This window comes from Pipistrellus hanaki (assembly GCF_964339955.1).
Source record: "Pipistrellus hanaki genome assembly, chromosome: 2".
Lineage (NCBI taxonomy): Eukaryota > Metazoa > Chordata > Mammalia > Chiroptera > Vespertilionidae > Pipistrellus > Pipistrellus hanaki.
In genome coordinates, this window is record NC_140504.1 from 61814411 (window position 1) to 61841630 (window position 27220).

General features: G+C 37.3%; 1 protein-coding gene across 1 annotated transcript; it reads left to right on the forward strand.

Moving 5' to 3' along the window:
• Nucleotides 1-1085: 1085 nt before the first annotated feature.
• On the forward strand, nt 1086-8900 carry LOC311615135 (cell surface glycoprotein CD200 receptor 1-like; the record flags this gene model as incomplete). The annotated part of the gene is made up of 4 exons (XM_084870383.1): nt 1086-1130; nt 1217-1226; nt 8164-8481; nt 8602-8900. The coding sequence occupies 4 exons, from the start codon at nt 1086-1088 to the stop codon at nt 8898-8900; spliced, it is 672 nt and encodes a 223-aa protein (XP_084726509.1).
• Between the last annotated feature and the right edge of the window lie 18320 nt (nt 8901-27220).

Below are 27220 nucleotides of genomic sequence, written 5' to 3' on the forward strand. Positions count from 1 at the left end.
ACTGAGTGCCAACAATCTAACAGTTTAGAGCATGAAAAATATTTGTTTTTTCACTAAAATAACAATTTCTATGGGACATAGGAAGAAAAATCCAAAGGATAGAAGAAGAGACTTTAAATATTCGTTTAAAATTATCAATAAAGGCAGAGTTTTTGAACTCTCTATTGACAAAAACCTAAGCCTTTAAAACAGAGAGCAGGTCTCAGGGCTGGCAGAGTCCAAATGCCACAAGAAAAAGCCCTCATCTACTACAGTAATCTTTGTCTCTCCTGGCTGCCATCTCTTGGTGATCAGACAGCTACCTTAGTTGGGAATGGAGTAGGGTACATGGTAGTTTTATTTTCAGGAGAATCCTATTGGATGCTGTCGATCGTTGGCACACTTCACTTAGGGTAAGGGAAGAAAGGCAGGAAGGGAGGGAGGAAAGTTGCTAGTTATGTTAAAGTCAGAATAGGAAATTTATTTAATTTGAGGGAGAATTTGTAGTTGTTGGTAGAGCTTTAGTTTATCTTTAAAAGGCAAAGTAAACAGAAGAAAGTAGAGCACCCAATAGATGCTTATTGTTTTAAATTGTGCTATATGAAAGAAATTAGAACAAAGAAAACACCATATTTTAAATTAAGAGTCAGCAAACTATGGCCCATGGGCAAAATCCAGCCAGTCACAAAGGGTGGAGAAAAGGGCCCACCTGCAATTGTGTGAACATTAAATTTTTTTAAATAAAAAAATAAGTATTTTTTTAAGAACAAAAAATGTAAAGAAAATTTTATTGGAACCAGGCCACACCCATAGTATCAGTATTATATGTGGCTGCTTTCTTGAGGTGACGAATACTTACAACAGAGACCAAATAGGCCAAAAAGTCTCAAATGTTTACTTCTTTCCCTTTATGGAAATGTTTATGGATCCTGAATTTTCTCTTCTAGTTCTCCTACCCCACCTTACTTAACCTTTTATTTCTAATAAAACTTTAATTTTTTCTTCATGCTTCCAATGGAAATCCCAATAACAGCATAATCAAAAGTACCCACATTATAAATTTTCTTCCATTACAAACACAGTCTTGGTTGGTGGTGAATTCGAAAATGGAAAAAACGGACAGAACCCAGGAACTTTGGGAGCTGGATGTGGTAAGATGGGAGAGGTCTGGAAAGGCTAAGCTATATTTTATACTAGGAATTTTAAATCTTTTAAATATAGAGTATCTAAATCATAGCTTGATGTGGGTAAGCCCTCTAAGGTCAGCTCTGACTTCTTATCTGTTTTAGTAATAGATTATTGAGTCTAATATAAACTAAATGTAGCAGAATCCCATCCCCTTGTCTTCCTTCCACCTCAAGCCAATTACAGCTGCCTAGGAAAACCAAATTACTTCAGAGGCCTGTATGCTGCTCATTTCTAAGCTCTTTACTGAATTCTTTATTTTTAAATGTGGTAGAACTGAGTACAACATTAGAATGTGGAGCATGAGTATATTTTCATAAGCAAAGGACTCCTAAATGTTTATTGAGTGATTAAGCTCACAGGAAAACATTTTTAGGCCCTTAAATAATAAATATTTTTAAAATAATAAGGAATATTTTAAAACCTTTGTTATTTTTAAAAAATAATACTAAAAAATCAGAATTTTTTCAGAAATTAAATTTGAAGTAGACTCGGACTAATTTGATAGTCAGAAACTCTGTAAAACCCAAAGAAAAATCCAAAGGGTGTTGGAACTATGGAATTAGAAATTTGAATGCTTTCTCTCTCTCTCTCTCTCTCTCTCTCTCTCTCTCTCTCTCTCTCTCTCTCTCTCTCTCTCTCTCCCTGTCTCTCTCCCTCTCTCTCCCTCTCTCTCCCTCTCTCTCCCTCTTTCTCCCTCCTCCCCCCTCTCTCTTTCATCTCTTTTCCCTTTTCCCCTCTGCTTCCATTTTCATCTTCCCAAGGTAGATGAATTAGTCAGGGTTTCTTAGAGAAACAGAAAAATAGGATTCTGTGTGCATGCATGTGTGTATGTGCCTGCGCACACCCATGTGGAAAGAGAGAGAGAGAAAGATTTATTTTAAGGAACTTGGTAATTTAATTATAGAAGATTGGAAAGTCCAAATCTGAAGGGAATTTGACCAACAGCCTGGAGACCGGGAAAGATTTGTAGTTCAAGTCTGAAGGCATTCTGCTGGACGAATTCCCTTTCTTGGTCAGTCTTTTTTAAATTAAGTCTGTCACTGACTGGATGTGGCCCACCTCATTATGGAGACTAATTTGCTTTAATCAATGTCTACTGATTTAAGTGACAATATCATCTAAAAAGTGTCTTCACAGAAACATGTACATTAATGTCTTCATAGAAACATGTACATTAATATCTTCACAGAAACATGTACATTAATATCTGTGAACGGTGGCCTAGCCAAGTTGACATATAATTAACCACCAGAGTAGAAAAAAAATGGGGAAGAAAGAAGAATGAACTATTCTTTTAGCTCTGGTTCAAAAATTGTACTCTGATTTGTTCAGGTCATTGAGATGTCCACCACTAGACCAAACAATTTTAATCAGGGGTAGCATCTGGAGAAAGGACTATAATAAGTTCAGCTTATGTGGAGGCAGGGTTACTTCATATAAAATAGTAGTCAAGTTCAAAAGAAGGTGTTTCATAAATGGGAAATCATTGACTAATAGCTTATGAACGTAATTTTAAGATGTTAACATTTTTTCATTTAATGATGAAATAACTCCTTTGTTTTGCAATGTTTTTAAAAACACATTAACTTTCATTTTTTTCTTTAAATATATTTTTATTGATTTTATAAAGGAAGGAAGAGGGAGAAATAGAAACAGGAATGATGAGATAGAATCATTGATTTGTTGCTTCCTGCATGCCTATCGCTGGGATCAAGTCCACAGTTTTGGCATGTGTCCTGTCTGGAAATCCAACTGTGACCTCCTGGTTTATAGGTCGAGGCTTACCTGCTAAACCACTCTGGTCAGGCTTCTAAAAATCATTTATTTATTTATTTATTTATTTATTTATTTATTTATTTATTTACTTTTTAAATCTTCACCTAAGGATAGGTTCCCATTGATTTTAGAGAGAGAGGAAGGGAGAGGGAGAGAGAAACATCAGTCAATTGACTCCCATATGTGCCTGGATGGAGGAACAAAGATGAAATGTAGGTATGGAATACCTAGGTTTGGGTATGCTAGGTATGGTTCCTGAATAGGAATCAAACCCACAACGTTTTGGTGTATGGGATGATGTTACAACCAATTGAGCCACCTGGCCAGGACTGTTGTGTAAGGATTTAAATGCAATTTAATTATGGTTAACTGTTTACAATCATGTTGTATATAAAATTTTGTGGAGAATAGTGGCTCCCACTTGATGTAAGTACCTAAAATTGATTTTTCTTTTTTCTGAATATTTTTCTAGTTTCATTTGTGGGCAGAGAGCAGAACCATTTACTGGTAACACCTCCTCTAGAACGTAATATACTTTTTTTTTTTTTTTTTGAGGCCAGTACTAAAGGAATGGAGTGTTGAACTTCCTTAGAAACATAGCTGATGGTCTGAGGGCCAGCCTTGTACCTAGCTGAAGAATATGGTGATCTCAATCCTGTGGGGTTATGAACCCTGAATGACCCTCCCCCTCAGCCCCCAAACCAATTGAATTCCATTGGAAAATTGTGGAGCTTTCTCTATCAGGCATTCGTCTAGACTTTACCGGGAACACAAAGATGAGCAAGATGAGTAAGACTATAAGAGAGCCCCCAGGGGGCTCAGTTTTATGGGGTCACATGACATGGGCACAGCTGTCATACCAAGTGTGCCAGAGTCTAAAAGAGGGAGCTGTGAGCACCAAGGCTCAGAGAAAGCTTCACAGGGGCTGTATCACAGAAACTATGTCTTAAAGGAAGAGGAGTATTGGAATAAACAAGTCAAAAGATTTACACATTCTGAAGAGAAACACTAGAGTAAGGAGTATTATAATAGACAAAGTACATTGTGTAGGGCATGCCAGACCACAGGAACATGTGAGGAAAGACACAGAAATGCAATTGTGCTTGGAGTTTTCTTTCTGAAGTGGGGGAGCAATGTAGGGAGTGATGGGAAGGTAGCCATTTTGAAAAAGAGGGCTTTCAAAGCCACACAAAGGCATTGAAATGTTTTCTTCAAGAAGGAGGAGATCTGTGAAGGGTCTCAGAGTTGTGTGAATCACATCTGTGTTATAGAATGATGTACTTGGTTGCAATGGAAGGTATAAATTGAAGACAGGACAGTTTTGAGACAGAGATATAATTAGGAGGCTTTGCAGTACATAGACCAAGCATGTCAAACTGAAAGGCTAACACAGGCCAAATAAACAAGGTTTAAGTTTATGTGGGCTGCAAAAAAAAAACAAACAAAAGCTTCAATTTTCATAGAAACGTAGGTTTATTTTAATAGAGACATGCTGAATACAAAGGGCAAAAATAAATGAGTAACGGTTAACATAAAATAATAGAACATTTTAATAAAAATTAGTATTTTTTTCTTGAAGACTAACTTACCAGACATGGAATAACTGCATAAATTAATAAGCATAACACAAATTAACCCACTTTTCTTGTTCTTGGAAAGAGAAATATTTTCCGTTGTGCACACCAAACAAGTCAGTCCAATACTAATGATATGGCAATTGGCTGCTAACATATTCTCTGCTAGTATTAGTGGAAAGAAATGGTGTGCCTGTGTGAAAGGCTCATAAGGGAAATGAATACAACATGATAATACCGTATTTTTTGGACCATAAGACGCACCAGTTTTTAGAGAAGGGAAATGAAGAAAAAAAGATTCTGAAACAAATAGTGTCCTAAAATATTTTATGTGCATTAAAACCCAACATCACAGTCATAAACACATGTAATCAACCCTGTAAAGTAAACAGCAGCATTTAGAACCATTTTAGAGCTGGGCAAGCACACAGAGACCACACAGAGCCAGGTAAGTAAAAAAAACTTTTTTTTTTAAGTGTATATGTGTAGGCTATATTTGGACCATAAGACGCAGGGACTTTTCCCCCCCACTTCTGGGGGGGAAAAAGTGTGTCTTATGGTCCGAAAAATACGGTAATTATCAGTCATTCACAAACATTGTAGTTCATTATTAATAATTATTCAAAAGAGGATATTGTAAAAATTAAGTACCAAATTTTTTATTAAGTGTTTCTTACATACCATTATATTGGCTGGGCCACAAAAATATTCATTGTGGGCTGCAAGTTTGACATGCTAGATCCTAGATGAATGGTAATTGGGACTTAAACTAGGGGATTGTCGCTGGGTGAGACTGGGAGATATTTATAGAGAAAGGATCCAGAAAAGATGGGATATGACTGCTGGTTCTGGAATCTACTCTTTCTCTCCTCAGTGCATTTAGGAGGTGCAATCACCCTAGTCCATGGTCGGCAAACTGTGGCTCATAAGCCACATGCAGTTCTATGGCCCCTTGAGTGTGTAGCTCTTCTACAAAATAGCACTGCTTGGGCGAGTCTATTTTGAAGAAGTGGCATTAGAAGAAGTTTACGTTTAAAAAATTTGGCTCTCAAAAGAAATTTCAATCGTTGTACAGTTGATATTTGGCTCTGTTGACTAATGAGTTTTATTTATTTTTTTAGTTCTGAGTCTTAATTTCTTTCTTTCTTTTAAAAAATAAACCTTTATTGTTCATATTATTACAAAAGTTCCTAATTTTCCCCCCCTCCACCAGGTTTCTACCCCACCCTCTGCCCTTTCCCCATCCCCCACTGTCCTCATCCATAGGTGCACAGTTTATGTTCAGTCTCTTCCCACACCCCTCACTTCTCTTTTCCCTGAGAATCATCAGTCCACTCCCCTTCCATACCTCTGATTCCACTATATTCACCAGTTTATATTGTTCATCAGGTTTTTTAATTCCCTTGGTTTTTAGATTCATTTGTTGATAGTTATGTATTTGTCGTTCATAATTTTTATCTTTATTTTCTTTCTCTTCCGAAAGAACTCCCTTCAGCAATTCATATAATTCTGGTTTGGTGGTGATGAACTCCTTTAGCTTTTTTTAATTAGTGAAGCTCTTTATTTGGCCTTCAATTCTGAGTGATAGCTTTGCTGGGTAGATTATTTTTGGCTGTAGGTTCTTGCTGTTCATCACCTTGAATATTTCTTGCCATTCCTGTCTGGCCTGCATGGTTTCTGTTGAGAAATCAGCTGACAATCGTATGGGTGCTCCTATATAGGTAACTACCTGTTTCTCTCTTGCTGCTTTTAATATTCTCTCTTTGTCTTTTGCTCTTGGAATTTTAATTATGATGTGTCTTGTTGTGGTCCTCTTTGGATTCATTTTGTTTGGGGTTCTGTGTGCTTCCTGGACTTGTAGATCTAATTCTTTCACCAGGTAGGGGAAGTTTTCTGTCACTATTTCTTTCAGTATGTTTTCAGTATCTTGCTCTCTCTCTTCTTCTGGGACCCCCATAATTCTGATGTTGGTTCGCTTACGTTTGTCTCAAAGGTTTCTTACATTATCTTCAACTTTCTGGATTCTCTTGTCTTCTTGCTTCTGTGAAGGAGTATGTTCTGGCTCTTTATGTTCCAAATCTTTGACTTGATTCTTGCCATTTTCCATTCTGTTTTTAGGACTCTGTATAATATTTTTTATTTCAGACAATGTATTTTTTTATTTCTTGTTGATCCCTTATTATTTCTTGTTGTTCCCTTATTGTTTCTAGTTGATCCCTTTTCATATCCTCATAGGTCTTATCGGCCTTTTCTAGGAAATTCTTGAAAAATCTTATAAGCGTGGTTTTGAACTCTATATCCAGTCTCTTTTTGTCCTCCATTTCTTTTGTTTGTGATCTGTTACCTTTTCTCGGAATTTTCGAAGATTCCCTGAGTTGGTAGCCTTAAAAGTCTCTGTGTTCAGCTTGGATGGGGCAGAGTTTCAGGGTGGAGCCTACAGCCTTGGCTTCTGTCAGCCAAGCCCTATGAGGCTCACGAGTCTTTGTATTACTTATGGTCCTTCAGTACTCATTGCAAGCACCTCTGAGAGAAAGGTGCCCTCGAGTTTCGCCTGCTACCAAACAGTCTAGACTCTCCCCCAATGAGCCCAGAACTGGGTTTCAGTTCAGTTGGAAGTGGGGTTGGAAGTGGGGTTCAGAGCAGTCTGGAGCTTTCATCTTCTTCCCGATAGGGCAATCCAGCAGCACATTCAACCGCCTGTTCTTCGTGTGCAATGTGTGGGCCCCCAGGACTTCCTTTTGCCGCTCCCCTGGGTTTCCGCCTTATAGCCCAGGCTCCCTCTGTATGAGCCTGGGTCCCCAGGGTCTGGCCTAGAAATGGAGTTCAGTGCAGTCAGAACTGGGGCTCAGCACAGTCTAGAGCTTTTGTCTCCTTCTGACTAGGGCAATCTAGCATCAGAGTCAACTGTCCATCCTCTGCACGTAATGTGCACGCCTCCGGGGGCTCTGCCTTTCACTGCTCCCCTGAGATTCAGCCTTACAGCCCAGGCTCCCTCTGTATGAGCCTGGGTCCCCAGGGTCTGGCCTAGAACTGGGGTTCAGTGCTGTTGGATCTGGGGTTCAGCACAGTCTAGAGCTTTTATCTACTTCCCGTTAGGGAATGCCAGCCAGGCACTCAACCTCCCCCTTCTCTCCGGCTCTTTTCTCTCTGTGTGCGCAAGGTGTCTCTGTACCTTAGGCTTTTACAGCTCCTCTGATTTTCCTTCTGGTTTTCTCTTTCCTTCTCATTGTAGAATTTCCAGTCAGTCGACTTTCCTGTAGTTCTGGGTAATGTCCATTTTGTATTTTAGTTGTATTTTATTGAAATTGTTGTGTGAGGTGTTACCTATGCTGCCATCTTGGATTCTCCTCTTCACCCATTATTTTAAAACAGTTAAACCTGAAAAGGAGTAAATAGTGAGTTGTCAACTATTAAATCATGCATATTTTTCTTTTGGTGACACCCTGTATTTTGGTAGTGTTTAAATTTTTTTTCTATGTAAGTCTAATATTTTTGGAATAAGACCACCAGCAAAATAATGTTCCAATACAATGTTATGTATTATGATGTGGAAAATGTAAAGTGAATTTCTTACAAGCTTTTCTTTTTTATTCTTCTTGTGTGTATGTGTGTGTGTTTGTGTGTGTGTGTGTCTGTGTGTGTCCAGTTGATACTTCCCTGTCTGTACTGGTGGATACAAAGACTGTGCTCTCTTGCCCTCCTGTCCCGTTGACAAATGTGCTTTTAACAATTTGGGAAATAACCCTCCGAGACAAGCCTTTCTGCATCAGAACCCACAGGAGAGACACAAATGAGATTACAGAAATAGACTGCACTGATGAAAGAATGACCTGGCCCGACAGACCTGACCAGATTCCTGCCCTTCAGATTGACCCAGTGGCCATCACTCATGAAGGGCATTACAGGTGTGAAGTGGTAACACCTGATGGGAATTTCCAGAATAACTATCACCTCCGAGTGCTAGGTAAGAAACATTGTACATTGGGGTGATTCAGAAAACCAGATTTGGGACTCAAAGGAATTCCTCTTTAAATTCCATGTCTAATGTGTTAGGACTAAAGCATTTACTTCTTCATCCCTGCAGTGGCCCCTGAGGTGACTCTGTTTCAAAGCGAGAATAGAACTGCGGTGTGTAAGGCAGCTGCGGGGAGGCCGGCTGCCTGGATCTCCTGGACCCCAGTGGGAGACTGTGTCCCTGAGCACAAAGATTGGGGCAATGGCACAGTGACTGTCCAGAGCACGTGCCACTGGGCGGATGGCAATGTGTCTATTGTGTCCTGTTCTGTCTCCCATGAGACTGGCAACTGGAGTCGGTCCATAGAGCTGAATCATAGTAAGCACCTGTTTCTTTTTGAGTGTAGTAAAGGTGATGTTCAACCATAAAAGATTATGAATGAACCAATGACAAGGTAAAGAAAGATTGAACTCCTAAGTTGTATATATTTTCTAAAACTTAACTAGGAAATGTGTTTGCATGCCAGCTCAATTTTTTGTCTTATTTATCAAATAGAAGGAATTAATTTAATAATCTCACAACTGTACAGTCTCTAAATACCTGTCAGTGTGTCAGCTGTAGAACTATTATTTGCTAACTTAGTGACCTATAGGCATTTACTTTTGAGATCATTTCTTATAGTGGTCACCACATTGTTACCTTGATTTAGTAAGGAAGTTTTCCTTCTCCCTCTTTTGTCATCTGAAACTAGTTCATCAATGCATTCACAAAGTACACTGATCTTTGGTTCAGAGATCATAATAATCTGGCCACTCAGTATTTCATAATAATCTGGCCCAATATATGAATTCGTGCCAGGGTGGGGTCTGGCCAGCCTGGCCAGGGGGTGGGGACATGGGCAGTTGGCCAGCCTGCCTGCTGGTCGAACTCCTGGTCAAGGGGACAATTTGCATATTAGCCTTTTATTATATAAGATATACACTGAGTGGCCAGATTATTATGCGTTCAGAGATCATAATAACCTGGCCACTCGGTGTATATGTTAATGTTATTTATATGTTTAAAATTTGTAATAAAAAATGAAATCACATGGTCCATGTCCTCATATTGTTCCAGAGCAAAGCCTTTGGCATAATGTGGCTTCTCATTTATCAGCAGTGTGTTCTTGAACAACATTTAATTTCTCTATTCCATGATCTCTTGATTTGTTAAAAGAGGAGGATGATACTGCCTCATAGAATGATTGTGTTAATTAAATATAATAATAGGTATTTAACATAGTGCCCAACACATAGTTAGTACTCAAATGTTAGCCACTGTATTTATTATCTTAACATTAGTTTCTTAACATTTATTATCTTAATATTAGTTATTAATATTAATAAATGTTAGTGCTAATATTTATTATATTAATACTCATTGGCTATCATACTTGTTACTATAGTTCTCATGAAAAATTATTGTAGGTGGGTCTATACAGTTTGGCTCAGTGGATAGAGCATCAGCCTGCAGACCAAAAGGTCCTGGGTTTGATTCCAGTCAAGGGCATGTATCTTAGTTGCAGGCTCCCCCCCAGCCCAGTCGGGGCTCATGCAGAAGGCAACTAATCAATGTGTTTCTTTTACATCGATGTTTTTCTCTGTCTTTCCTTCTCTCTTTTCCACTCTCCCCAAAAGTTCAATGGAAAAATAGCCTCAGGTGAGGATTAAAAAAATAAAAAAAAAATTTTTATAGCTGGAAGTGGAGCTCTGTGCTAGGACTGGGTCCTTCATGGCCATTTTCTGTCCTAGTAAATAGCTGACCAGAGACAGGAGCCAACCAGAGCTGCATTGGTGGTTGAAACTGGGCAAAAATTAGACACAGTTTAGAAGGGTGTTATTTTGTTATTTTATTTATTTATTTATTTAAAATTTTTGGGGTAACATTGGTCAATAAGATCATATAGGCTTTAAGTGTACATTTTTATGAGACATGATCTGTATTTTGCATTGTGAGCCCACCATCCAAAGTCAAATCATTTTCCATTTTGCCTCCTTTACCCTTTACTAACTCCTTTCCTCTAGTAACCACCATACTGTTGACTGTGTGTATGAGTTTACATTTTATATCCCAAGTATGAGTGAAATCATATGGTTCTTAGCTTTTTCTGACTGACTTATTTTGCTTAGCATAGTGTTCTCAAGGTCCATCCATGATGGCTGAGTAGTATTCCTTTGTATATATGCACAACATATTTAATTATCTACGGAAGAACATGTTGGTTGTTTCCATGTCCTGGCCACTGGAAATAATACTGCAATGAGCATAGGGGAGCATATATCTTTGTGAATATGTGTTTTTAAGTTTTCTGGTAGATACCCAGAAAAAGGACTGCTGGGCCATCTGGTAACTCTATTCTTATTTTTTTGAGTAACCGCCATACTGTTTTCCATAATAACTATACTAGTTTACATTTCCACAAGCAGTTAATGAGGGTTCCTTTTTCTTCCCAACTTCTCCAACACTTATTACCTGTCTTATTGATAAGAGCCATTCAAACAGGTGTGAGGTGGTATCTCATTGTGTTTTGATTTGCATTTCCCTAATAGCTAGTGAAGTTGAATATCTTTTCATATATCTATTGGCCATTTGTATGTCTTCTTTGGAGAGGTGTCTGTTCAGGTGATCTGCCAAATTTAATTGAATTATTTGTTTGGTGTTCAAATGTATGAGTTCTTTATATATTAATGGTATTAATCCATTGTTGGAGCTTTTCTTTACAAATATCATCTCCCATTCAGTTTGTTGCCATTTTATTTTGTTGGTGGTTTCTTTTGCTGTTCATAAACTTCTTAGCTTGATATAATCCCATGCATTTATTTTGCCTTTACTTCCCTTGCCTTTGGAGTCAAATTCAAAAAATGTTCTGTACATTCAAGGTCCAAAAGCTTAGTAGCTATGTTTTCTTCTATATAATTTATTGTATCAGATATATATGTAAGTTTTTGATTTATTTTGAATTAATTTTTGTACATAGGGACAAATTGTAATCTAGTTTTATTCTTTTGCATGTAGCTTCCAATTTTCCCAGCACCATTTATTGAAGAGGCTTTTTTCCTTCATTGTGTGTTTCTGGCTCCTTTGTCAAAATTTAGTTGCCTATTTACATATGGTTTTATTTCTGGGATCTCAATTTTGTTCCATTGTTCTTATGTCTGTTTTTTGCCAATACCATGCTATTTTGATTATTATAGCTCTGTAGTATAATTTGAAGTCAGGTAGTATGAAACATCCAGCTTCATTCCTCTTTTTCTCAGGATTGCTTTGGCTGTTTGGGGTATTTTGTGCTTCCATACAAATGTGATGATTTTTTGTTCTACATTTTTTATTTTTTAAAAATATATATTTTATTAATTTTTACAGAGAGGAAAAGAGAGGGACAGAGATTTAGAAACATTGATGAGAGAGAAACACCCACCAGCTGCCTCCTGCACACTCCCTACTTGAGTATATGCCCACAACCAAGGTACATGCCCTTGACTGGAATCGAACATGAAACCTTTCAGTCAGCAGGCCAATGCTCTGTCCATTGAGTCAAACTGGTTAGGGCTGTTCTATATTTTTTTAAAAACTATCTTGGGATCTTGAATGGGATTGCATTAAATCTGCATATTGCTTTAGGTAATATGGTCATTTAACTATGTTGATTCTTCTAATCCAAGACACAAAATATCTTTCAATTTCATTGTGTCTATTAATCCCTTCTAATAACACATTTCTGTTTTCAGTATATAAATCCTTCATGTCCTTTGTTAGGTTTATTCCTAGGTATTTTATTATTTTTGTTGCAATGTAAAAGAAATTGTTTATTTTTCTATTTTTTTCTGAGTTTTCATTGTTAATATATAGGAAAGCAGTGGAATTTTTTCCATTAATTCTATATCTTGCAGCTTCACTGTATTTGTTTCTAATAGTTTTTTTTTTTTTGGTAGAGGTCTTAGGGTATATATATATATATATATATATATATATATATATATATGATTGATTTTTTACAGACAAGAAAAGAGAGGGATAGAGAGTTAGAAACATTGATGAGAGAGAATCATGCACACCCCCTACTGGGGATGTGCCCACAACCAAAGTACATGCCCTTAAGTGGAATCAAACCTGGGACCTTTCAGTCCACAGGCCGATGCTCTATCCACTGAGCCAAACCAGTTCCGGCTTAGGGCTTTTTAGATACAGAATCATGTCATCTGCAAGAAGTGACACTTCTATTCATTCATTTCCAATTTGAATGCCTTTTATTTCTTTATCTTGCCTGATTGTTCAGGCTAGAACTTCCAGAACTATCTACACTAATAAAAGAGAAAGATGCAAATTGACCATACCTCCACAAAACCCACCAGCCAATCAAGAGTGATTATGCAAATTAACACAACAAAGCTGGTGGGTTAATTTGCATACACTGGCACACAGAGGCCTGGTTCCCAGGAACATCCTCAGGACCCAGGCCACTCAGACTCTGTAGGCCCTGAGTGGCTAGGGTCCCAGAATGCCCCAGGCCTAAGCCTTCAGGAGGACATCTCCTGAGGACTCCCAGTCTATGAGAGGGGACAGGCTTGGCTGAGTGACCACCCCTACCCCCTCCCCCCCAGCTCATAAATTTTATGCACTAGGCCCCATAGTCTACACTAATAAAAGTGAAAGTTGCAGGTTGACTGTACCTTTGCAATGCCCACCAGCCAATCAGGTGTGGGCATGCAAACTAACCTAACAAATATGGCAGGTTGATTTGTATATGCAGGCTCTGAGTGGCTGGGGGCAGGACGCTTGTGTTATCGCCATGGTGACGATGCATGCATTCCGCACCACCCTATCCGCTCTGGGCCTCTGTGCAGCACGGGTGAAAGGTGGCTCTGGCAGGAGAGAAGGCAGTGCCAGCAGCCAGGGGAAGCAAGGCCCATATGTGCACAAATCTTCTTACATTGGGCCTCTAGTGTTGAATAAGAATGGTAAGAGTAGGCATCCTTGTCTTGTTCCTAATTTTAGAGGAAAAGCTTTCAGTTTTTCACCATTGAATATGATATTAGATCGACCAATTCTTTATGATTTAGACTAGGAAGGTTATATTTTTCTACAACTTATCCATTTCCTCTTGGTTTAATAACTGCAGATAGTCACAACAGAATGCTATGGTTTACACAAATAATATCAACAGATTTCTGGTGTTCAACAAATTCAGTTTGCATGATTTGAAGAAATGAAGGAGTCGGGAATATAAAGAAGAAAGCAGAGACATTAGAAGAAATGACTGGAGAAAGGGTGTTTCTTTGTGTATATAAATAGCTGTAATGTAGCTCACTAATTCTTCACTATTTGAGGTGTTAATGCTCACCTATGAATTCTTTCATGAATTATCTTAAAGATTCTCCAAATACTAGTTGTTCACTCATTTTCAAATCTTTGCTAAAATTGTTTTTTTTCCTTGAAAAGTTCTTTTTTCTCTTAACCTAATTAATCCTGTTATCAATGAGGCCCAGTTCAAATCCTACTTCATCCTGACCTCCCAGTTAGAGTTGCTTCAGCTTTCTTATTCCTTATAATTTACAATACTCACTTAGCACAGTTTGCTCTCTTATAAGTTATCTTTTCATTTGTATGGATCTGACTTTCCAAATTGGATTGTGTGCTTTTTGAGGGCTGGGATGTATCTTCCTCTTCTTCCTTTACTGTGCCTAGGAGATTGTCTGACAGCATTCTAATTTTAGTATTTGAGCCGGTTATTTAATGGGTGGTTATTTTTTCTTAAGAGAAAAAACTTCAGAATAATGGTCCTACTTGGTCCCATTTTATCTTTTCAATAATTCCTGAGGGGGCATTTTACAAATGAATAAATGAAAGGAAGACAAGGAATGATAACGGGGGAATTATAGCAACTCAGTGACAAAGATCACCTCACTGTGTGGAAAGTATTATTAATGTCCAAAATATTAAGAATAATGCCCCTAAAACTAGTATTTACACAATAAATTGGAAAGTATATTTCCTTTTTAAAAATAATTAATTATCATTTGAGGGATATCCCCCCCATTGGTTTTTAGAGAGAATGGAAGGGATGGGGAGAGACAGAGAAATAACAATGTGAGAGAGACACATCAATTGTTTGCTTCCTGCATGCACTCCATCCAGGGCCAGGGATCAAGCCTGCAGCCAAGGCAGGTGCCCTTGACTGAAATTGAACCCAGGACCCTCAGTACTTCGGCCAATACTCTATCCACTGAGCCAAACTGGCTAGGGCACGTTTCCTTCTTTAAAAAAATTATAAAATTGGGAAGTATTAGAAATGCCAACTTGCACTTATTCATTCAGAAAATAATTGAATCAACTATGTGTAAAACACAGTCATGATTCCTAAACTCTGTCATGAAAGAGTGATACATTAACAACATTCAAATTCTAATTTAGAAACTGTTTTGATTATGATAATCTGAACTTTTAGAACTATTTTAAAGGGCTCTTTTAAACTAGTAGCTTTAATTTGTTTATTAGAAGAATCCTTGAAATGACTCCTTAACCCTGTCTGTGTTGCCTCTCTTTAAAGGTGTGATATTTCCAGTGTCACAATTACTGATCATACTCTATCTGAAAGCCTCTATCTTCTTGGTCGTTCTGGTTATTGTGGGAACCACCTTCTTCCAGAGGATAAATGGTTGCAGGTAGGAACTGAAGACTGAAAAATATAAACTCATTAGAAAGAAGATAGATTAGCCAATGAACTTATATGCATATATGCATAGCCCATGGACAGCAGTGTGGAGGAGGCATGGAAAGTGGGCAAGGGCAGGTTGGAGGGGATCAATGGGGGGATAAAAGGGGATGTCTGTAATACTTTCAACAACACAGACAAATAAAAGCAAAGCAAAAGAAACTAACAAAAAGACATCATTGTGAAACTTTGAGTTTACAATGTCCTGGTAAAGCTTGTTACATTTTTTGGCACATTCTGACCTATCCGAGACCACACTTTGAAAATTCATGGGGGACTTAAGTGTCTACTTCCAAGTTTCTCTACTTCGGAAGGCTTGTATTTATTCATGCATAATTGAATGTCTTATGTTTTTTCCTAGAGCACAAAAAAATAAAAATCTCGAAGTCAATTTAAATTTGATGAGATATCACAAAAATGCAGCCAGTTGAAATCAGCCTTCGAGTTCAACATCTAACTCAACTGCTCCTGTTACTCTGATGCCTTTGTGTTTATAAGAAGCCCAATGTGATAATTTGCAAGGCCTGTTTTAAACTCTCTCTATCTCTATATTTATATCTATCTATCTATCTATCTATCTATCTATCTATCTATCTATCTATCTATCATCTATAATCTATCTATCTATATACATACATATTTCTATCTCTAATATATATATGGAAAAGCTTGCTGCCTGCCATTATAAATGTCTAGAATGACTCATGTACTTTCATATTTGCTCTGGCTAGTTTTATTTGAAAATGAGAAACCACCATGCTTCTCACCCTAAAGAGGAAGAGGACTCAGCAAAAGCCTACAGCAATGCTGAGCAGCTTTCTGCACCCCTTGGGTTCTTTAGACAGCGCTTTCATCCTAGCGCAGCGATTTTCTCGTGTGCAGCAAGAATTTGTAAAACATGCAATACCTGACTATTTAGTCAGGGGCACTGACCTCTTTTCCTTAGAGTGTGAAATTTAAAAATGACAACAGTCAACACAACAATAGCAGTCCGATGTGAATGAATCAAAATTATACCTTTTTTTTTTTTTTTTGGCCACATGAGCAAAAATATAATATGTATTTTTTGGTGTGCTAAAAAATTTTAGTAATTAGTTTATGTGTAACATGAGATGCAAAGGGTTGAAACCTTCTTGTTTCTTTGGCCCACTTGAGATGCTAATCAATGTTGCAATAGCGGAGCAGCTACAAACACTATCTTCAAGTCAGCTCATAGCTGACTTCCCATCCCCCTTCTTTATTTGCTGGCAGTTGTTGGGGCTGTTGCATTTCATGTTTGGACTGATTACTGAATAAATGGACAGGAGTTATTTCCAGAAGTATGTGCACCTTTGAAAAAAAAAAGTTGATATCAAAAGAATAGGCAAATGTTAATGTTAATACCCACTCCATTAGTAAGTGGATCATGAGCCATGAAATAATTAAATTAGTAAAATAATGTCATATATAGCTTTCATTAGCTCTTTTCCTTTTATTATAATTTCCTCATTTTAAAAATAGAGCATAGGACAGAAAAATGTCTAGTAATACAATTCTGTAACAGACTAAAAATGCTGTAACACAGATTGCTAGTTGCCTGGGTCAGTGCTCATCTTCCCCTTTTTCCTTGTGGTGGATGATTATATTCATGACTCCAAATCTGCACCTCTCCTTCTAATCATGTAATTTTTCAGTGACTTTAGAGTTCCTTCCGTAAAAAGAGTGCATATTCTGCCGAAACCGGTTTGGCTCAATGGATAGAGCGTAGGCTTGGGGACTGAGAGGTCCTGGGTTCGATTCTGGTCAAGGGCATGTACCTTGGTTGTGGGCATATCCCCAGTAGGGGGTGTGCAAGGGGCAGCTGATCGATGACTCTCATTGATGTTTCTAGCTCTCTATCTCCCTCCCTTCCTCTCTGTACAAAATCAATAAAAATATATTTAAAAAAAAAAAGAGTGCATATTCTGCTCCCCCCCCCCCCCCCCGCCATGCAATGTACTTTGGCCATTCAAATATGGTATAAGTGGTAGTGATCCAAATTCTTAGAGATCCTGCATATTTCTACATGATATTCCATGAGAACAATGAGAACATGCCTGGGCTAGTCTTCTGGAGGATGAGAAACATGCAGAGCAGAGCTAACTTTACTCTGGTCCTCCCACCCTCTCACCATTGAGGCCAGCCTAGATAATCCAATAACTAGCCACCTCCTGGGCTCAGTAGAATCACAAGAGCTGGCCATCTGACATTTGAGCACTGTGAACTCTGACTTATACTGGTTTAAGCATATATTAGAGCAATTCTTATCACAGAGGTTTTATGGTTGTTTGTTACACGGCACAATTGTGACATAGGCCTCTGATGCATTGCTTAACAACATAACTCCAATTTTATTTAGTGTGGGGGCATACTTGGCTAAAAGACATTCCTCAGTTTCCCTTGTAGCTGAGTGTGACCACCCAGAAAAACATTTCCCAAATGAGATGTAAGCAAAATCATTTGATTTAAAACTCTTTAAAGATAAAGGAGAAATCCTCTTTGGCTTTTCTTCCATAACACCTAGACTTCAACACTGATGTGATGACGGAGGTCCAGCAGCCAACTTGGGCCAAGGGGACATTGAGGAAGGAAGCCACCCACTAATGTTGTGGAAAAGCAAACTGGAGGAATCTTGGGCTCTGGCGACCATGGAATTGATCCACAGGGATCGGGCCTAAAAGGGCAGTCAGATATCCCTCGAGGGGGTCCTAGATTAGAGGGGATGCAGCCTGGGCTGAGGGACACCACCCTCACATCCTTGAGTGTGGCTCTTCCACAAAATACCACATGCGGGTGCACACATACAGTGCAATTGAAACTTTCTGGCCCATGTGCAGAAGTTGGTTTTCAGCTCTCAAAAGAAATTTAAATCGTTGTACTGTTGATATTTGGCTCTTTTGACTAATGAGTTTTTCGACCACTGGTTTAGGGTAACTTTTGCATTAGCCCCTAAAAATCTCCTCTAATATTTGGGCCACTTAAATTCCCTGAACAATCAAACTCAAAACTGATATGGAGATCAATGGGTCTATTTTAATATAGTTTTTATTTTTTTAAAAAAATTATGTCTACCCCCAATTTTGAGGGAAGATAGTAAGATGCTAAGAAAAGCCTAAACTGGTTTGGCTCAGTGGATAGAGCATCGGGCTTCTTACTGAAGGGTCCCAGGTTCAATTCCGGTCAAGAGCATGTACATTGGTTGTGGGCACATCCCTGGTGGGTGTGTGCAGGAGGAAGCTGGTTGATGTAACTCTCTCATTGATGTTTCTAGCTCTCTATCCCTCTCCCTTCCTCTCTGTGAAAAATCAATGAAATGTATTTAAAAAAGAAGCTAAGAAAATATGGGGATAAGTGGAATGGGGAAATAAACAATGCAAACAATTTAAACATCTGTAGACAGCTAGTGAATTACAAAACCTTATCACCCCTAACCAAAGACATTTGAGAAAAAATGGTTTATACCTCTCCTTTCTAACCATAGAATAAATAGTTTAAATTACCCTGGTCAAGGAGATAGAGGACAGAGACTCAGTGCCATTTGTGCTAGCCAAACCCACAGATGGATGAAATTATGGGAACAAATAAGAAAAACCCAATTAGAGTCAGACAGACCCAAGATAAAAGTAAAACAGTGAAGCTGACCAAATAATAATCCCAAACTCCCCTATACACTCATTTTGATGCACAGGCATATTAAAAATGTACCTGAAAAGCTGATGAATATTCTGCTGAAACCCTCCCCTCGGACTTTTGCCTGAATAAGAAAGATGAAAACCCTCAAAACAAAGACTTGGCAGACATTCTCTTTAGAGCACACCTATATTCTTGGACATGAACATTTTACATTATTTCTCTTTAATCTAAGAGTCCCCACAAAACTTGCAACTAGGGTAGCAGTGGACAGCAGCAGCTCATCCCAGGTTTACTCCCTAATCATGCCTTGGAGGTCCCATCTTTTTCTGACTTCCCAGAGAGCAAAAGCAGCCCCACCTTGGGAGGCTTTCCTATAACATTTCCAGGGAGCCATAGCTGAGCACCACAGAGGCTCTCCCCTGTTGCATCTTTTATCCTAAGTTCTTCCTTTTTTTTTTTTTTTTTTGGCTATTTCTAGTTTTAATAAATATACTCTCAAAATCACCTGGACTCGTCTTGTGAAATCTTTCCTGCATGAATTCAAGAACCCACACTACAGGCTGCCCTCAGACATATCAGCTTTGGGTCTGGTGCTTATCTGGTGACAATTTGGGTCACTCAAATACCCCAAATAATCATAGTGTCTACACCTGATTTTAAGTCATTGATTGGAGGATGTTCAGATCTCTTTTTGTGCAGCTAAGCCCACACTCCAATTATTTCTCTTATTTGAGTGGTCATACTCCTGGCCACTATGCTTCCTCCCTCATTACCCTAAGGCCAAGCAAAACTCACTGACATTTCCTGTCAGTTGCTAATCAGTGAAAAACACATAGAATGGAGATGAAGATAAAGATAAGAACATAGAAAAATGGTAAAGAAAAGTTACAACCCTTCCTGTTAAATTCCTGAGAGATTCACTGAATCCATTGATTGATTTTCAATGAATTTGCATTAAAGAAGAAAATCACTCCAAATGCATACTTTCGGGAGGACTTCAACTTTGAGATTACTGATCTCCATCATTATCATGGGGCCTGGTAAGTCTGATGCTGAACATTTTCAGTCAAAAATAAAGATGTCTTTCTTTAGTGATGAGAATGCTCTTGATCCATTCATAAAATGTTTATAAGATGTTTAATGATTTGTTCAAATAAAAGTGTAAATTTGTGCACTATCCAGCAAAATGCCTTATGATTGACTTTACCTAAATGGTGCCTTGACCAGCTGACTAGCTCAGTCCAGAGTAATATTGTTGACACTGGAATAAAGTAAAACTAAACTTCTGGGAATAAACAAGTATAATGTTTCCCCAGTTGTTTGGTTTGTATTTTCATTGTCTCACTTGAATTCTTCTTTTTGGACAGTATTATTAACTGCTGTGTAATTATTTATTTCTCTTTGAATATTTGGAATATTTCAATTTCTGAGGCTAAGAATAAAACACTAAATTTCTATCTGGGTTTTTGAATTTTAAAATATGGGCAAGAAATTTATGGGTACAATTTCTTTTAGAAAATGAGGGTCAGGAAACATAACAGTAGATACATGATAAATAATTAATTCAAATAATGATTTTATACTCTCACCAGAAATCTTTATTCAAATGGACTCCTTTCCAAAAATATAAACAGGTAGATCATATGAGTGAATTTTCTCTAATAAAAGCAGGCTTGGGCAGCTAGAAACAAACTTCTGAATCCTTTCTGTCTTTCTTTGCAATGATCCCCAAGAAGTTCCACAACATTCTGAAAACTGGCTTTCACATTGCCATATTATGTCTAGTTAAAAAAGAAAAAACAATTATTAGAAGAAATAAATTGGGAATTAGTGCCTAGGAAAGCTGAAAGATATTGGGAGAGAAGAAGATTTGAAATTAACTCAAAAGCAGATTCTATAGAGAAATATTTAGATGTAGTAGAGTTCTGGCAGAGAACAGAAAGCAATAAGAAAGATGTAATTGAATAGGGATTAATTAAAACCCATTAATGTAATGACTCCAATATTTGTTTAAAGGAGAACACTCTGAGATTGCTTCAGGTATTCAATGATTATAAAAAGGTGATTTTTGTGTGCGCATATTTTAAGACAATTTTTAGAGCAGTTTTTTTTTTTTCACAAAGCAAAATTGAGAGGAATGTACAACAATTTCCCATACACCTCCTAACACCAAACATGCATAACTATCTGAAACTATCAATTCCCTTCCATGAAAGTGTTACATTTTACAATTGATGAATCTACATGACATTATTATTCATCAAAGTTCACAGTTTAAATTGGGATTTATTCTTGGTTTTATATATTCCATTGCTTTGAACAAATGTATAATGTCATATATCCATCCGTATAGTATCACACAGAGCTGTCACACTTCCCTAAATATCCTCTGTGTTTCACCCATTTAATCCTCCCTCCCACTAAACAATGGTAGCCAATGATCTTAAGTGTTTCTATAGTTTTTCTTTTTCTAGAATGTCATATAATTAGAATTGTACAGTATGTAGCCTTTTTAGATTGGCTTCTTTTAATTCATATATATTCAAGTTTCCTCTATGTCTTTTCATGACACAAGAGTTCCAATCTTTTTAGCTATCAACACTATTCATTGTCTGGATTTATTGCAATTTATTCATTCACCCATGGAATGAATAGATCATGGCTGCATCCAAGTGTTGGTAATTATGGATAAAACTGCTATAACATTAATGTACAGGTTTTTGTGAGTGCATAAATTTTTGCCCCTTTTGGATAAATACCAAGGAGAGTTATTGCTGAATCATAGGTAAGAATTTGTTTAGTTTGTAAGAAACCACCAAACAGTCTTTCAAAGTGACTGCATATATAATTTTGCATTTCTACCAGCAATCAATGAGAGTTCATGCTGCTTTATGTCCATGCTAACATTTGGCACTATCAGCATTCTGGAATTTGGCCATTCAGTAAAGTAGCAGGAAACAAAATAAATTTCCAGAAATCAGTTTTATTTAAAAAATATATATATTATATTGTTTTTTTTACAGAGATAACGGGAGAGCGAAAGAGAGTTAGAAACATCCATGAGAGGGAAACATCCATCAGCTGCCTCTTTAAACACTCCCTACTGGGGATGTGCCTGCAACCAAGGTAGATGCCTTGACTGGAATCAAACCTGGGACCCTTGAGTCTGCAGGATGACGCTGTATCCAAACCGGCCAGGTCAGAAATCAGTAGTATTTTTATACACAATGATAAACTATCAGAAAAGAAAACTAAAAAAACAATCCAATTCATAATTACATCCCAAATCTCTAAAGCAAACAGCTTGGAATAAATTTAACCAAGGATGTAAAAGACTTGTATTAAAAAATTATAAGATACCAAAGAAAGAAATTGAAGAGGATATAAATAAGTGGAAGCATATATCATGTTTATGGATAGTAAGAATTAACATAATTAACATAATTGAAATGCCAATAAATCTATAGATTAAATACAATTGATATCAAGATACCTATAATGTATTTCACAGAACTAGAACAAATATTCTAAAAGTGTGTATGGGCCGAAACCGGTTTGGCTCAGAGGTTGAGCGTCGGTCTGCGGACTGAAAGGTCCCAGGTTCGATTCCAGTCAGGGGCATGTACCTGGGTTGCGGGCACATTCCCGGTAGGGGTGTGGAAGAGGCAGCTGGTCAATGTTTCTCTCTCATCGACGTTTCTAACTATCTATTTCTTTCCCTTCCTCTCTGTTAAAATATCAATAAAAATATATATATTTTTAAAAGTGTGTATGGAACCACAGAAGATCTTAAATAGCCATAGCAATCTTGAGAAAGAAGAACAAAGTTGGAGGAATCATGCTACCTGATATCAAAGTATACTATAAGGCCATAGTAATTAAAATAGCATGCTACTGGCATGAGAACAGAGATACAGGTCAATGGAACAGAACACAGAGCCCAGAAATAAATCCAGGTCTTTATGGCCAATTAATATTTGACAAAGCAGGCAAAAGCATACAATGGAGTAAAGTTACTTTATACAATAAACGGTGTTGAGAAAATTGTATAGAAACATGCAAAAAATGAAATTAGACCACCTTCTTAAACCATACATAAGCATAAATTCAAAATGGAGTCTTGAATACTACTCACCCATAATAAAGGAAATCTTACCTTTTGTGACAGTATGATTGGACCTAGAGATTATTATACCAAGTGAAATAAACCCACCAGAGAAAGAGAAGTACTTTATGAGATGGCAAGAAGGGACATCATTGTGTTTTTCCTAGAGTAAGCTTATAATTTCTTATCATTAAGCATGACTTTAACTGTATATTTTATTGTTGTTATTTTGTAGATTTTATTTATGCTGCGTAGGAAATACTTCTCTATTCCTAGTTTTTTGAGGTTTTTTTTTTTTTTTTTTAACACATGAATGGGTGTGGTTTTTTTGATAAATGATTTTTTTCCTTAGCATGTTGATGTGATATTACATTAATTGATTTTTGAAAGTTGAACCACTCATACTTGGAGTAAAATCCACTTGGTCTTTATACATTGTAGGTTTGATTTGCTAAAATTTGTTGAGGATTTTTGCCTTTGTGTCCATGAGAGATATTGGTCTGTAGCTTTTTTCTATTGTAATGTCTTTATTTTTAATATTAGGATAACACTTGACTCATAGAATGAGTTTTCTTTGTTTCTATTTTCTGAAAGATATTATAGAGAACTGGTATAATTTCTTCCTTAATGTTTGCTAGAATTTACCAATTCTTTTGGAAGATTAGTAATTATTAATTCCATTTTATAAATAGATATAGGCCTACTCAGATTATCTATCTCTTCTTGTGTGGGTTTTGGCAGAGAGTGTCTTTCAAGGGATTTTTGTACCCAAATTATCAAATTTGTGAGTATAGAGTTGCATTTAGCATTTAGTTGCAAATAACATTTCTTTGTTATTATTTTATTGTTCCCGGTATCTGTAGTGATGACCCATCTTTCATTTCTAATATTAATAATTCATGTCCTCTCCTTTATTAGCTGGTATACATAGAAGTGTATCAATTTCATTAATCTTTTCAAAGAACCAGTTTTTAAATATCTGAACCATTTTTAATTCATAATAACACTGTGAGAATTTCAATTTGTCCTTATTATCTCCAACACTCATCATTTTCTAATAATGTATATCTCTTTTGTTAGGGTTTGTCCAGTAATGTGGGCTGTGAAAGAATTTACAACTAAAAGAAGTGATGCAAAGGAAAAGTTTATTTTACTTTCCAAAATAGGAAAGGGCTAGTGTATCCCTAGTTAATACAGGACAATAAACAAAGGGTGGCTTTATTTTTTAAAGACTAATGGTTTCTGTTGTTTGGTGACAAGGAAGGGAAGAGAATTTTGGGCTAAAGTTGATCACATGCCAGAGTTACAGTTTGTTTGCTCTCCAGGAGATAGTCTGTTAGATGTCCTAGGTAGAAATATATCTTATCAATATTTATCCCCAGAGAAATCAAGATGGCGGCATAGGTGAACACCTAAGCTTCTGCCTTGCACAACAATTTCAAAACCACAGCTAAAATACAGAACAGACACCATCCAGACCCAAAGGAAAGCTGGCTGAGTGGAAATTCTACAACTATAATAAAAACAGGGCACATGGAGTCTCAGAGGAACTGTAAAAAACTGAGATATGGAGACACACAGGAGGAGTGGATGGGCAGCTAAGTGCTTGGCTGGTTTTATCTAGTGGGAGGGAGATGGAAGCTCCTGACTGCACTGAACCCCAGTTCTGATTGCACTCACCCACATCTCTGGGCGAGACCTAGGAAACCGGACTCATACAAGGGGAGTCTGGATTGTTGGGAAAAGAGAGGAGCACATGGTAACTCAGGAGAGACTTGAAAAGCAGAGGTCTGGAAGCATGCACACAAGTGCGTGCAGAAAGGATGGCAGCAATTGCCATGGGACACTGAGACCTCATAGGGCAGGCCTGATGGGAAGCCAAGACTGTCTGCTCAGCCATGAGATTCTGCCCCATACAAGCTGAGCACAGAGCATTTTGAAATTTTGCAAGTCTTGTCTCATAAGACAAGAGTTCTCCCAGCATAGACACAGCTGATCCTCACAGCCAATTGGCCTGGAGGTCAATTCTTCTCAGTGACACCAATAACAATCAAGACTTAACTACAACAAGGCTGTACACACTCTCCACAAAGGGGTGCACCAAGAGTGTTCACCTCAGGTAACTGCGGAGGCTGAGACACTGGGCCATATAAGACACCTAGCACACAAAGCTACCCTACCAACTGAGGGAAGCAGTAAAAAGGTGAAGACAAAAAAAAAAAAAAAAAAAAAAAATCACAAACGAAAGAAATGGAGGAAAACAAACAATTGGACATAGAGTTCAAACCCACGGTTTTAAGGTTTTTCACAAATTTCCTAGAAAAGGCTGATAAATTTAGTGAGACCCTCGAGGATATAAAAAAAGACCAATTAGAAATTAAACCTACACTGACTAAAATAAAAAATATTATACAGAGACCTAACAGGAGACTAGAGGAATGCAAGAATCAAGTCAAAGATTTAAAATACAAAGAACCAAAACACTCAACTGGAAAAGGAAAAAGCAAAAACAATCCAAAAATATGAAGATAGTGTAAGGATCCTCTGGGACAACTTCAAGAGTACCAACATCTGAATTATTGGGCTGGCTGAAGAAGAGAGAAAGCAAGACACTGAAAACCTATTTGAAGAAATAATGACTGAAAAACGTCCCCTACCTGGTGAAAGAAATAGACTTACAAGTTCAAGAAGCGCACAGAACCCCCAACAAAAAGAATCCAAAGAGGACCACACCAAAACACATCATAATTAAATTGCCAAGAGCAAAAGACAAAGAGAGAATATTAAAAGCAGCAAGAGAAAAACAGTTAGTTACCTACAAGGGAGCACCCATAAGATAGTCAGCTGATTTCTCAACAGAAACTATGCAGGCAAGATTGGTGTGGCAAGAAATATTCAAAGTGATGAATAGCAAGAACTTACAACCAAGATTACTCTACCCAGCAAAGCTATTGTATCATTTAGAATTGAAGGTCAGATAAAGATCTTCACAGATAAGAAAAAGCTAAAGGAGTTCATCACTAGCAAACCAATACTATATGAAATGCTGAAAGATACTCTTTAAGAAGAGGAAGAGGAAGAAAAAGGTAAAGATAAATATTATGAACAACATATATGTATCTATCAACAGATGAATCTAAAATTCGAGTGAGTTAAAAATCTGATAATAGAATGAACTGGTGAGTCTAGTTGAATCAGGGGCATCAAAAGGGAATGTCTGACAATTCTTGGGGGCAAAGGGGTATGTGGGGTGTGGGAAGAGACTGGATAAAAATTGTACACCTATGAATGAGGACAGTGTGGGGGAAATAAGGGCATAGGGTGGGGTGGGAACTGGTTAAAGGGGAGCTATGGGGGTAAAAAAGAGGAAAGATTGTAATAATGTGAGCAATAACAATTTATTAAATTAAAATGTTTTTCTTAAGCCTGTAAAACATGGTTAAAGCCAAAGTTATAAAGAGTTCAAAACTTGTTTGAAGGGGAGAGGGCAAGATATAGATTGTGGGTTTTTTTTTGTTTGTTTTTTTGGTTGTTTTTTTTTTTTTTTGAGACCATGAATTTTTGAAAGTTTTCTCTTTTATTTCTTTATAAATCTTCAAAATTTTATTTTATCACCTACTTTCAATAATTGCAATATCTAAATATTGGAGTTTTATTTTTCTTTATAGGAATAAGAGAAGGCAGCCAATAAAAACTACATTATCTCCTTCTGTAGCTTCCTATTTACTCCTGTGTTTTGTAATTTTGAGATGTGAGCTCATGATCATGTGGCTTTGAGTGTGAAAAGTGTTTTTAGTATAGACACTTAATAACACAAAATAATTTTCCAAATGGCAACTGACCTGTCTTCACTTACTGCTATGACTGAATGTTTGTATCTCCCCTAAATTCATATGTTGCAATTCTAATCTCAATGTAATGGTATTTGGAGATGGAGCCTTTGGGAGGTCATTGGGTCTTCAGGGTGGAACCCTCGTGATGGGATTAATACCCTCCTTTTAAAACTTAGCTTTTTATTAGGAGAGAATTGTGGATTGCAGTTGTAGGAAATGATGCAGAGACATCACAGGTATCCTTTGCACAGTTTTCCCTTGATAACATCTTCCAGAAGTATAGCAAAATATCACAACCAGATTTTGACATAGTTATAATTCAATAATATTATATTCAGATTCCCCAGGTATTGTTTGTTTGTATGTAGGTGTGTATTTGGTTCATGCAATTTTATTAACACACATACG